The sequence below is a fragment of the Gossypium hirsutum genome, chromosome A07, assembly GCF_007990345.1.
Source record: "Gossypium hirsutum isolate 1008001.06 chromosome A07, Gossypium_hirsutum_v2.1, whole genome shotgun sequence".
NCBI classification, from domain to species: Eukaryota; Viridiplantae; Streptophyta; class Magnoliopsida; order Malvales; family Malvaceae; genus Gossypium; species Gossypium hirsutum.
Genome location: NC_053430.1, coordinates 10,662,514 through 10,675,651, shown reverse-complemented (window position 1 = coordinate 10,675,651; position 13,138 = coordinate 10,662,514). Strand labels below are relative to the sequence as shown.

Sequence of the window (13,138 nt, the reverse complement as noted above, 5' to 3'; positions counted from 1 at the left end):
AAAATATTTAGATTTGGTGTTCTATTATGTGTAATTAATTATGATGTGTGGATTTTTGATTCTCGTACATATGTAATAGTAAAATTTTCTCAAAATGTTAGAGTTGTATGATCTGAATCCTTATTAAAGAAATATAGTGGTAAAATAATGGGATCTGTCTAAGGCTATATTTTTTTTATTTGATATTGATTAAAATAAAGTTTTTCAACATGCATTATTTGTAATTTATATTATATTTGTACTTATAATTGCATTTATAAATTCTTTAAAAAATAGTCTTTTTAACTCGATATTTAGATTTAATTTAGTTTGAATTTGAATTCAAATTTTATTGCATGTTTGATTTTATGTAAGATGAATTTTTTTTATAAAATTTAAATGTTTTTATATTATCTAATGTTAAAAAAAACCAATATACTAAACTTTAAACTAATGCATAAAACATTAAATTTAAACAAAAATTTTGTTCTAATATTGGGACTAGATTAAATTAATCCTTTTTATTTTTAAATGAATTAATTTAATCATTGCACTATTAAAAAGAATAAAATGAATCAAAATTATAATAGATTTAATATTTACTATATAAAAAATGTCTTGAAAATTATTTTTTTCAATTGTAGTTCAATTTTAAATAGAAGATTTTATTTACAGAACCATAAAAACTTTAAAAATATTAACTCTATTAAACCCTAAATGATATATTTTGAATCTAAATATTTACTATATTCTAATTTGAACTAAATTGATCTATTTAATAGTAATGTTGGGGATTGACTCGATTCAGCAACGAACAAGTAAAAAATAGTGGAAGAAATTGAGAAATTGAACACACAAATTTAACGTGAAAAAACCCCTCCAAAGAGGTGAAAAAATCACGAGCAAAGATAATTTTACTATAATGGCAAAAGAACGAAGAGTACAAAAGATGAAGATAAAAATTAAATCCCGAAACCCGAAAACAAAAAACCCTTAAAACGTAAACACAAAATTCTCCAAAAGTGTTATAAGTTCTAATATTTTAATGGATGCATTTTCTAAGGTTGTAAAAGAGTCTATTTATGAGCTAAATTCATAAGTTAAATAATAAAAAATAATCTACACTAATAAGAGTTTGACTGAAACAAATAAACAGAGTTTAATTGGAAGATTATCTTTCAAATTTGACTGAAATACGTGGCATACTCAACAAATCTCCACCTTGACTTATATTTCCACAATACCATCTTTACCAAAGCTCGTCACGGGCTATCTTGAACTATGTAGGAAATTAACTAAGTCGAATATGTACTTAGAAGCTGAAAGATTTCTAGCCTTCGACTTGTGCATTGCCAAATCAAAATTAACCCTAGTATGATTTTCACAAACACAGTGCCCTAACTTTTCAAAACCTGTATCCAAAAAAGAACCTATCTTCAACAAAATAGTCATACATTTTTCCTTCCTATGACCAAGTTGCATTCGCTCCAAACAAGTTGATTTCGACTCCATAACAAACAAGGGATATACGGTTTCATCGATCACTATAGAACCCTTCTAGAATATAAAAATTGTTGGTCCTTTTACCTTTTAACAAAACGAGAGCCCCACAAGACACTTTAATGCCGCTCGACTTGATGTTAATTCTGCAACTTTTCCAGTCTAAAATACTGTAACACCCCTAACCCGTATCCACTGCCAGAGCAGGGTTTCGAAGCATTACTACCATTTATAGATCACTAAAAAAAATTTAAATACTTACCGATTCAATGCATCATATAAATAAATATATTTCCATTCAATCAACAGTTTGACACTTGTATAAGCATCAAACAGCAACATTGTTAGTATACTTGCACATATCTCATATAAATTCAACATTGATATATCTATTTTCTCGACATATCGCACTTGAGTTTAATAATAGTCTCAACTTACATAATTTCCTTGTATCAACATATCAAAGATAATCATATATGTACATGTCATGAAACATATCATGCTCTTACTGTTTCTTCATAAGCATATATCATTCATTTCATTATATCAATATTTCATGCTCCATCATTTCTATATATTTTATGTATATTTATTCCAATAATAGCTTATATCAAACTTAACATAAATTATATTCCATGTACTTATACTTATTTCGTTTATCTATCTTCATAATTATTTCATATAACCATTCGTCATCTGATACATATTACCTGAATATCAATTGTTCAACAGATGTTAGAGCGTCTCCCATCCACGGTCTTATTTATCTTTGACATGATGCCATAGTGTCTTTCAACTATGGTCTTACTCATTTTCTGTCATGTTGCCATGGTATCTTTCAACCATGGTCTTGTTCATTTCATATCACGTTGCCATGGTATCTTTCAACCATGGTCTTACACATTCCATATCAAGCTGCCATGGAATCTTTCAACCATGGTCTTACACATTTCATATCAGAGAGCACACTCCCGCGAACCTCATCCTTATAGTGGGATTACCAGTCCAGGCTAAATCCCCTGCAACGACAATTACTCTAATGAGCTTGGATCTGAATTACCAGTCCAGGCTAAATTCAGACCCTAATTCGGATTACCCGTCCGGGCTAAATCCATTTTACACGTATTCTTAGGGAGGGCTATATCAAAATAGGATCACCCATCCGGGCTAGATCCTTTTTACCGTCAATTCCTTTTCAGAGATCCATCGAATTTTCCTTTCATTCAACTGGGATTTATTTTCAATTTATATCGAGTATTATCAATATTTCATCAAATATCATGAATTGAACATTCAAATCATATTTTCATCACATAACCACATATTTCAAGTATTTAAAATACAATTCAAGTTACACAAACTTACCTCATTACTTGTTTGTGTTTATAATTTCATTAATCCGATATCTTTTCTTTTCCACGATCAAGTCTCATATTTGAGTCGCCCGGATCTTTATAAATAAATTTGATCATCATTTTCATTCATTTCATCTTCTAATGCATTTAATTAATGCTCTAGGAAAAATTACCATTTTGCCCCTAAACTTTTAATTAATGATGATTTCATCCTTAGGGTCAGGAAAATAAAATTCTTGCAATTTAATACTTATTTCCAGCTATTATTCTCATATATATTGATAACAGTCCATGAATTCTATAAAATATCAGAATTTTTCATAATTTCAACACTTTTCAATTTAATCCCTAAAACATGTTTTCCCCCGATCTTGAACTAAATTAATAATTTCATTCAATTTTGTAATTTAAATAATAAAATAATTCATTTCATGCAATTTGGTCATTTTTGACATTTTTACAAAATTACCCATAAAGTTTTACTTTTATTCAATTTAGTCCCTAAGCCTAAAATATTCAAATTAGCCATGCTTAATGAATATTCATATATGTTTTTCCTCCTCCTACTCTCCATTCCACATCCCTAATCTAGATAACACACTTGTAAGTAACATTATCCATAATTTTTATTATTTACTTTTATGAATATTCAAGCTATCTATCTGCATCATAGTCACTAAATTATTTATATCTGGATCTATAGAACTCAAAATTAATATCCGATAATTTTACCTGAATCTAGACTCATATATATTCTTACCATAAAAATTTCAGAATTTTTGGTTTAGCCAATAAGAACAGTTTATTCTTTAAAGTTACCCCTATTCTGCTGTCTAACAGTTGTGACCCTTCTTCTCTAAAAATTAATTATCTCCTTGTACAAAATTCGAATGATGTTCATATTTGTTTCTATTGAAAATAGACTCATTCAGGATTCTAAAAATATAAATTTAAGCCCATAATTATTTTTATCCAATTTTTTTATGATTTTATAAATTCAGAACAGGGGAACCCAAAATCATTCTGACCTTGTCTCACAAAATTCATCATATCTCATGATTTAGAATTCCATTACTTACATAATTTTTTCTATAAGAAACTAGACTTAATAATATTTAATTTCATATTTTATTCATCCTATAATTAGATTTCTAAAATTTTTGATGATTTTTCAAATTTAGACTACTGCTGCTGTCCAAAACTGTTTTAGTACAAGATATTAATTACCATGTTATAACATCCTTATTTTCTTTTTCTACACCATTTCTCATCACTTTCTCTTATTTTTTCTTCACTAACATATCAAGAACATAGGACCTTATGTAAGAAAACTCTACTATAACATTATTTCCATGCTTTATCAATAATAACAAACTTAAAAACATATTGAAATCTTGATGTACTTACCTTTTCTTATTGACTTCAATCTTTAACTTGATTTTTCTCTCTCCTCCAGCTTCGATTTCTTGAATCCAACTTGATATTCTTGCTCCCCATCATCTCCTTGCTATCTTTCTCTCTTGATGGCTATGGAAATTCTTTCAATTTTTAGGTGAGAATAATGAATTTTTGGTGGAAGGACTAAATTGTAAAGAAAGCAAACTTCTTTTCTTCTTCTTATCTTACGTTAGTTTGCATGGGAAAGGTAATGTGTTGATAATTCTTCATCTTTCCTTCCTTTTATACTAAATAAATAATAATATAATAATAATAAACATCTCATAAAATATTAATAAATAATATTTATTTAATTAATTAATTTAAAATATCATCAACATAATCATTACATTCTAGAATTCTCTCTCTTACTAATTGACCATTTTGCCCTTCATGATCTTTTAGAATTCCATCCTTGAGTCATCACTTAATTTGGTAAAATTATAATTTAGTCCCTCATAATTTTTTACCTATTCAATTTGGTCCTAATTCATCAATTTTTCTTGGTTTCTAGATCATTCCTCCCTTAAAATATTTGCACCATTAGTCCTTCAACTTTTTTATTTTTACACTCCAACCCCTTAAATTTTGAGTATTTACTCTTGTGCAACAAGACTTTTCTCATCTTTGCAATTTAGTCCTTTCTTGAATTAATATATCATAATATACTTCTCAATATTGACATCACTCAAAAATTCCCTTTTTGTCACTTTATTTCCTTATTTTACTATATCACGGATAATATTTTACTGTAAAAATTTTCGGGGTATTACAAATACTCAATGAGATGAGATTCTTTCGTAAATCAGGTACATACCTAACATTTGAGAGTGTCCTAATCATCCCATCGTGCATCCTAATTTCAATAGTACCAATATCGATTACCTTACATATTGAATATAGGATCCACTCGGACGTAAGATCAGAGTTATTGCTCGTTGACACTAACAAGAAATTATCACTGCTTTCATCGGCCAAATTAGCACCGGCTACATCTTCCTCGTTACTCTCAGCAGTCATTTTATTTCGCAGTTTATAACAATTTACTTTGACGTGAACTAACTTCTTACAATAGTAACACATTTTGTCTCGCTTCTTTGATCCTACCAAAACAAAAGCTTGCTTATCTGCATTGTTATCGGAACCAACTCATTGTCGAGTTTGTCTTTACTCAACAAATGACCCTTCACATCCTCAAACGAGAGTTTATCTCTGTCATAAATCAGGGTCTCTCTAAAAGACTTGTATGAAGAGGGTAAAGAGTACAATAATAGCATAGCCTGATCTTCATCATCAATCTTAACCTCAACATTCTTTAAATCATTCGAAAGAATAATAAATTGACTAATTTGATCTTTAAGAAGTTCACATTCGTTCATTCGAAACGTAAATAGCCGTTCAACACTAAATGGTTAGCCATAGACTTAGTCGCATAAAGTGTTTTTAACTTTTCCACAAGGCAGATGAGGTTTTCTCTATCAATACCTCCTGCAATACCCTATTCGCGAGGCACAACTGGATTGCAGACAGGGCCTTTTCATTAAGCTCTTCCCATTCTTTCTGATCTAGATTTTCATGTCTTTTTCCTGGTAACAACTTTTTTAGGCAAATCTGAACTAGAATTGGCATCATCCAAACTTGCTACAGATTAAAATTTGTGACACCATCAAACTTCTCAATGTCAAACCTTGTTTTTGTCATCTTTGAATGGGCTGATCTACAAAAATTGAATTAACTCTGATACAACTTGTTGGAGAGTGACCCGATTAAGCAATAAACAGGTAAAAAATAGCGAAAGAAATTGAGAAATTGAATATATAAATTTAACATGGAAAAATCCCTCCAAAAATGATAAAAAATCACGGGTAAAAATAATTTTACTAGAATGGCAAAAGAACGAAGAGTACAAAAGATAGAGATAAAAAATTAAACCCTGAAACCCCAAAATAAAGAACCCTCAAAACGTAAACACAAAATTTTCCAAATGTGCTAATCTTTTACTAGATATATTTTTTAAGATTGTAAAAGAGCATATTTATAGGCTAAACTCATAAGTCAAATAATAATAAAATAATCTATACTAATTAGAGTTCGATTGAACCAAATAAACAGAGTTTAATTGAGAGATTATCTTTCAATTTTGATTGAAATACGTGGTATACTCAACAAGTACCGGAATTAATTTGATCATATTACTATAATGGAGATAACTCTAGTACATTCGCACAAAAAGAGGCATAACTTTGATTTGATTTGAATGACAAGGAAGGCTCAGAGGTGCGGCTGTGTTGGAAAGTAGAGGGAAAGACATAATAATTTATCGTAAATTCAACTGTTTTATCCTTTATTAGGGTCTGAGTAAAATATTAGATCCAAAAAATGGGATTGAGCAAAAAGATTATATCCGTTTAAAATATAACCAGGGTTTATGTCCGAATCTGGCTTGACTCGTTTTTAAGTTGATAATATTGTATATTATGTTATTCTTTTATATATTATATAGTTTATAACACATAAAAATTAAATCTATAGTAATATGTAAAGCTCCGCAACAAGTTCGAGTGTTCTTGTGGCTATTGTGGAGAGATCGTATTTTGACCAATGGTGAGATATCTCGAAGGCACATGTCAAATGAGAGCCATTGTCTCCGATGTGGTCTATTCATACAATTCAAGATTGTTCTTTCTCAAGAGCAGTTTGGAATGTTGTGGTTTCTTCCAATACTAGAAGTATTTTTTTCTCATATGATCTTAATGAGTGGTTAGTGTTAAACTTGATTAATCAAAGAGGCTTTGGGTGCAAAGAGATGAACTGGCCGACTTTGTTTTCCATTATATGTTGACTATTATGGAAACCTTGTAATAATTTTATTTTCAAAAACAACCATAGTAGTATCGAATCAATAATTTCTACAACATTAACATGGACTATGAGCATGGAGAAATCAAGTACAGGTGATTTTCTTAGACATACTAGAGTTACTTTTAATAATTGGATTCCTTCGAAGCAGGGTTTGGTCAAATTAAATATAGATGGTGCTATTTCGAATAACACTAATGACGCGTCAATAGGAGGAGTTTTCAGAGACTCGTCTGCAAACCGGTTACATTGCTTCACAATGAAAATTGGGAAGGAGAGAATTTTTAAAGTTGAAGCTAGAGCTATTTTAAAAGGACTCTAAATTGCATGGGAAGTTGGCTATAGACATTTGGAACTAGAATGTGATAATGCGATGGTAGTTGAAGTGATTTTGGTTGGAGAGGTTGCTGTTAATAAGATGACAGAGTTGTGACTGATTAATCAGCTCTTAAAACGCAATTGAAGTATACAAATTCGATATATTCCTAAAGACCATAATAAAGTTACCGAGCATATGGCTAAAGTAACTAGTCATAATTTTAATAGTTTACATAGATTTGAAGAACCCCCAGATTAAGCTCTAGAGTTGCTGCATGAAGATTTGAATGCAACGTCCCTTATTGCTATTTAGGAATTTTACTAGTTTGTAAAAAAAAATGAATATTTGGTATAATAATAATGTATTATTTTTATTTTACAAGTAAGCTTAAAAAATTGACATGTGTTGTCAATCTTATTCATGAAATTTAAAAATTCTATTGGGAGGGTACTGAATATTTTTCATTATATAATATTACTCTATAAAGCAAATATTAAAAAATAATAAGATAATTAAATATAAAATTATAATAAATAAGAAATATAAAATCAGTAAATATTAAATGAACTTAAGTTACCATTAACAAATATAGACAGAGTTTGCAAAATTTTAAGGTCATTCTAAAGCAATCTTATGCAAACATGAAATATATTAATAATCCCAACATCAGCCAGCCGACACGACCCGGCCACTAACACCTCTAACAGTAAACAAAATGAAGTAAAGAGAAATGCAAAAACCCAAAACCAGATCGTTAAGAAAAGGGAGTGAAGTGAAGGACGCCACTGCTCACCGTATAATCTTAAGTCCCCTCCAACTACAACCCCCCCCCCCCACTCGCAGTTTCAGAGAGCGAAAGAGAGATGGTTTATCGCAGGTTTCTTTGCATAAAAGATGCCGTAGCTTGCATTAACGACAAAGTTGATTTGATCGCCGTCATTCTTAGCATCAGTTTGCCCCAAACAACCAGAGGCACCGGTACGTACAACTTCTTTACCCGTTTTAACTGTGATTATTACTATCACTGGTTGTGTTAATACAAAAGCCGGACTTACGGCTGCTACCGCTTATTTATGATCCTTATTTGAAATGGAAATGTGAAAGATGATTCTTTTTTGGGGGAAAAAAATCTTTTCTTTTTCTATTAATGTTCTTGATGGTATTTTTTTTCCTGGTTGTTGTAAACTTTATTTTGCTCAACCAGAATTTATGGTTTCTTTGCAGATTATGTATGTAAGCTAAAAATAATTGATGAATCACACCCCGAGATTCCTGTTCATGTATTTGCTCAAGAAATAGACTATCTTCCTTTTGTTGCGGCTGTTGGTGATATTATTCACCTTTCACGTGTCGTGGTATACTCTGAAATTCTATGTGTTTTCCTGTTTTCCTTCTGTTTTCGAAGTTTTTTTTCAAGTTGATATTGCTTGTGTTTGATCAGTTCTTATTTCAATTTTATTTATTATTTTTCTTGAAAAGCTTCTATTCTTTGTTGAAGCTCTTCTCAGTTAAACAAGTGAAGGGGATTAGGAAGAAATTATCTGAATTTAGTATAAGGAACTAATCCTTGGTTAATATTAACCTTATAACTGTACCCATTATCCATTAAATAGAATTTGGTGATTGAAATTAGTATAAAGAGGTTATATGTGACCTTAATATAAAATGACTCAACTTGATGTCAACTGCACTTGCTTATTATTGCACTTGTATTTATAACTACATAGTGGCAGGAAGGATTTGAGTCTCATGGCTAGTAGTTAAGAGGCTTTGGTTGCATGTCAGCCAAGTATCCTAAAAGTTTAAGGTATTAGCTTTGGGTTTGATTGAAACTTAATGTCTAGCATTTTATGAAGTATTTCTTGTTGTATGAACAGTGGTCAGTCAGGTGAATAATTTATTGCCTTCAAGTTTCATATTTTTCATTTTAGATGGTGTTTTATTTTATATAAGTTTAGTTTGAAAAATGTAATTATCTTATGCAGATGAGAATCTATGAAGGAGATGTATATGCTATATTCAACAAAAGGTTCTCTTCATTTGCTTTATATGACGGGAAAGATGTTGAAAATTTCCAACCTTATCAAGTTCTTTTGAGATATGAAGCGAGAAAACATGATGCAATGATAATAGCAGGTCTGAGAAAATGGTTAGCGAGTTCACATGTCATTGACGGTATGCTTCTTGTTTTCTATTGATATCTATATTTCACCTTTAACTGGAAGGTTATTTGTTCTTAAGTATTGATAGTTATAATCTCTCAATTAACATCAATCTAAGTTTGAATGCTCTAACAAATGTCAAATTTGTATAGTTGGAGTAATATAGTTTTCCGAAGCTGTTTGCATTCCTACTCCATTCTCATGCTTCTGTTAAAAAATTCAAAAACTTCATATTGTTATTTTTTGTTTCTGGATTCAATGCTTATCTAACTTTTTTTGGTTGGTCTTTGGTTTAAGGGTTTTTTTCTATTTAAGAGTTTGCCATCAATCACTTTTGTATTATGCTAAAACAATGCGTGGGGATTTCATTTCCATGTGTATATAGATTAAAAGCCATGCATGCGCACTGCCTCTTTTTGTGTGATTCTGTCATCTAATTATGATGCCAAATATCTGGTCATTATCATCAACAAAAGCAAAAAACTCACCATTCCTTTTCTTTTTCGTAGAGCCGAACTTCTCGTTATTGAAGGAGATCAACGAAGTGGGTCTGGTAAATTTAGTATGCAAGGTATTAAACCACATCTTTGGTTATCCTGTACTACTTTTTTTTTTTTTTTTTAGTCTTGGGATTTTTCAAATATATCCAATTTATTCAGATGTTAATACTGCTTTTAGATTATTTTGAGGTGTTCTGATCCATCTTCTTATTTAATGTTTGGTCCTACTAAGGTACTACATATATGCAAAACTACTGATGATAAGTGGATGGCCTTTATTTGGGACGGAACTGATGTGCCACCTATAAGTATTTATAAAAAGTGAGTTGATATCTTTTAGTTTCTCCTCTGTTTATTTAAACCTTCAACTTTAAAGTATAGGTGAAACTTTCTAAATTTCTAAATGTACATAGCAAAATAAGTTCTAATTTTCTTCAAGGGCTGCACTGGCATGCATTTAACTTCTCATATAGAGAAGTTTCTATAGCAGGAATTTAGACCACCTCAATGAGCTACCATTGTTTTGGTATCCTTGCAACCAATTTTTTTCCAACGTTTATCCAAGTACTTAAAACTTTTAATAGTCATTTACATTTATACATAATCAGTGAGTTATTTGGTCTGTATGAGCTGGCTATTTTCTGGTACTATTGTTGTTAACTTTGTTACTTCTTTGATGTAAAAAAAAGGACTATTCATCACCCCCAAAAGATCTATCAACAGTTTTGGGGAACAGTATCTTCTTAAAATTTAGAGTAGGTCTATCAACAGTTTTTACCCTGTTATGATCAAAGTTGACTTCATTTATGACTTATGCCTAATTGGACAGCTTTTAGTTTTACAATCACAATACTGATGCTTGCTATGCGCCTATGTCTAGTTCTTTCTTTCTTTATTGTAATCTAACAGATTTATTCATTTGATGACTATGCTCCCAAGGCCAGAAGATGAAGGGCATAATCCACTCCCTCTACATTTCAAACCGTTGCCTTCATCAGGAGATGTGCTACATACATTTCCTACCGTTGGAACTATATTAAGGCTGATCTTTGATGTTGAGTGCATGCCATATATCCTTCAGTTGCTGAAAGTTCGTCAATGGTTCAAACTTTTTTGTGTGGAATGCAAAGTGCATGAAGGATTATGGTATGGTGTGTTCACATCATATTCGAAGATCCAAGATATACCAAATGTTGATATTCTCATTCTTGAGCGCCAGAGGTGATCTTTTTGTCAATGGATTAAACAAATAGATTGTTTATTCCCTTTTGATTGATATTCTTTTTGGAACTTTTCGATAACTCACTTTCTTACATTATCCATACATGTCAGCAATTATGACTGCCGGTCATTAGGTAATCTAGATCGGATGCCATCCTGGAGCTTTCCGTGGCCGTCAAAAATCACAGGTCACATGTGACTATAATTTGCTTTAATTTCCTATTTATTAATATATTTGATTCAATCTCCTACATGCAGTTGTCACATTTTTCCTGAAACATATTGAAATCGATTAGAGATGCTGTACTTGTGATCTTTTTATATGCCCTTGACCAGAGGTTAACTGCAATGCGCCATTTGCTACATTGATGGATGTTCTCACTTGTCAAAAGGTATTATACACTCCTGCATTTTTCTTTTGATCAAAAGGTATTATACATTGATGGTCCCTGTCCCCTCTTTCCCTTGCTGTCCCAGCCACCTCTTTCTCTTGATCCATTACTTCACAAAATACCCGAGCACTTTTGAAACCTTTTGAATCATCTGCAATCCCTTTTTTTTTCCTCACAATCAATCCCCTACATAATTGGTCTGTCAAGGTCAGGTGAGCTCCGGTTGAGCTTGTTTTGAACTCGGTTTGGGCTTTGTAGTGTACATTCTTTTTTGTTTCAAGGTTGGCTGCTTAATTGCCGTAGTGGTTCCAATTGGCATTGGCTGGCAGGATGGTCTAAGTAGTTTGAGCATTGGTTATTTTCTGTTTTCTTGTGATGAAAAAGATGGTTTTCTTCTCTTTTTTGATTGCAATAGTCTTGTTTGGGTGCTTTTCTCTTCTTTTATCTTGATGTCTTGGATAGGCTAGTGACTACTTTTGGTAGAGAGGACCAAGCTTGAAGGTTTTACCATGTTCAAGGTGTTTCCATTGAGAGTAAAGGGGATGGGGAATGGTCATATTTAGCTTGAAGGCTATGGCCACAGCATTTTAGAATTAGAGAGTAATGTTTTAACTGGAGTAGTGTTTATTTGTTGTTTGGATAACCTTCCAGGTAAGAAAGAAATTCAGGTGTGTAATACGATTCGTTGCTGTAATTCCATGGCGAGTAGAGGATTTCCGCTCTTCTGATGGAGTTTATAGGGTTAAGTTCACCCTAGAGGATCCAACTGCCCGAATCCATGCTTATTCTTATGCTGAAGATGGGGTAAGGACATACATTCAACCATTTCTCAATCATTTTACAGGAACTCTTGAATTCAATGTTGCAGACTAGGATCATGATTGCAACTTTGTATATATCATGGCATTCCTCGTGCGTCCTGTATATTTGGTTAATTCTATTTAATCTGCATTGCTTAAGGAGAAATTTTTCAATGGATTATCCACTGGTGGACTGAAAAGGAAGCTAAATGAGTTGCTTGGAATACCTAATAGTGATGATGATGGACAGGAGGAAATTGAGGGTGGTGCTAGAAATCCACCATGGGTACAATGTTGCTTGAAATCTCATTCCATTAAACGGCGCCGTTGGATATTTGATACCAAGCTTGTTGGTTAACAAGTTTGACTGTACTTGCTTGGTATGTAGGTAGGTTAGGTTAAGCTTAGGACTAACAAGGAATTAATTTAAGATTGATTAGGCCTTTGATTGTGCACTTGCTAGCTATGTGTATATTTCGTAAGACATTAGGGACTACATTATGTGTATATATGTAAATCTGATATCCCTTTGCCTTAATAAAATATATATATGTATGTATATATTTTTTGTATGTCATTGGCCTTGGAATTAGAATACAGGATGAATGCCTCGC

General features: G+C 31.6%; 1 protein-coding gene across 1 annotated transcript; it reads left to right on the top strand.

Moving 5' to 3' along the window:
* The first annotated feature begins 7,206 nt into the window (after positions 1–7,206).
* On the top strand, positions 7,207–13,085 carry LOC107898193 (protection of telomeres protein 1b). Its single transcript, XM_016823726.2, has 11 exons — positions 7,207–7,225; positions 8,257–8,427; positions 8,674–8,804; positions 9,435–9,624; positions 10,121–10,182; positions 10,344–10,432; positions 11,051–11,332; positions 11,444–11,520; positions 11,669–11,724; positions 12,376–12,528; positions 12,685–13,085. The coding sequence occupies exons 1-11, from the start codon at positions 7,207–7,209 to the stop codon at positions 12,880–12,882; spliced, it is 1,428 nt and encodes a 475-aa protein (XP_016679215.2). The 3' UTR covers positions 12,883–13,085.
* The last annotated feature ends 53 nt before the right edge of the window (positions 13,086–13,138 follow it).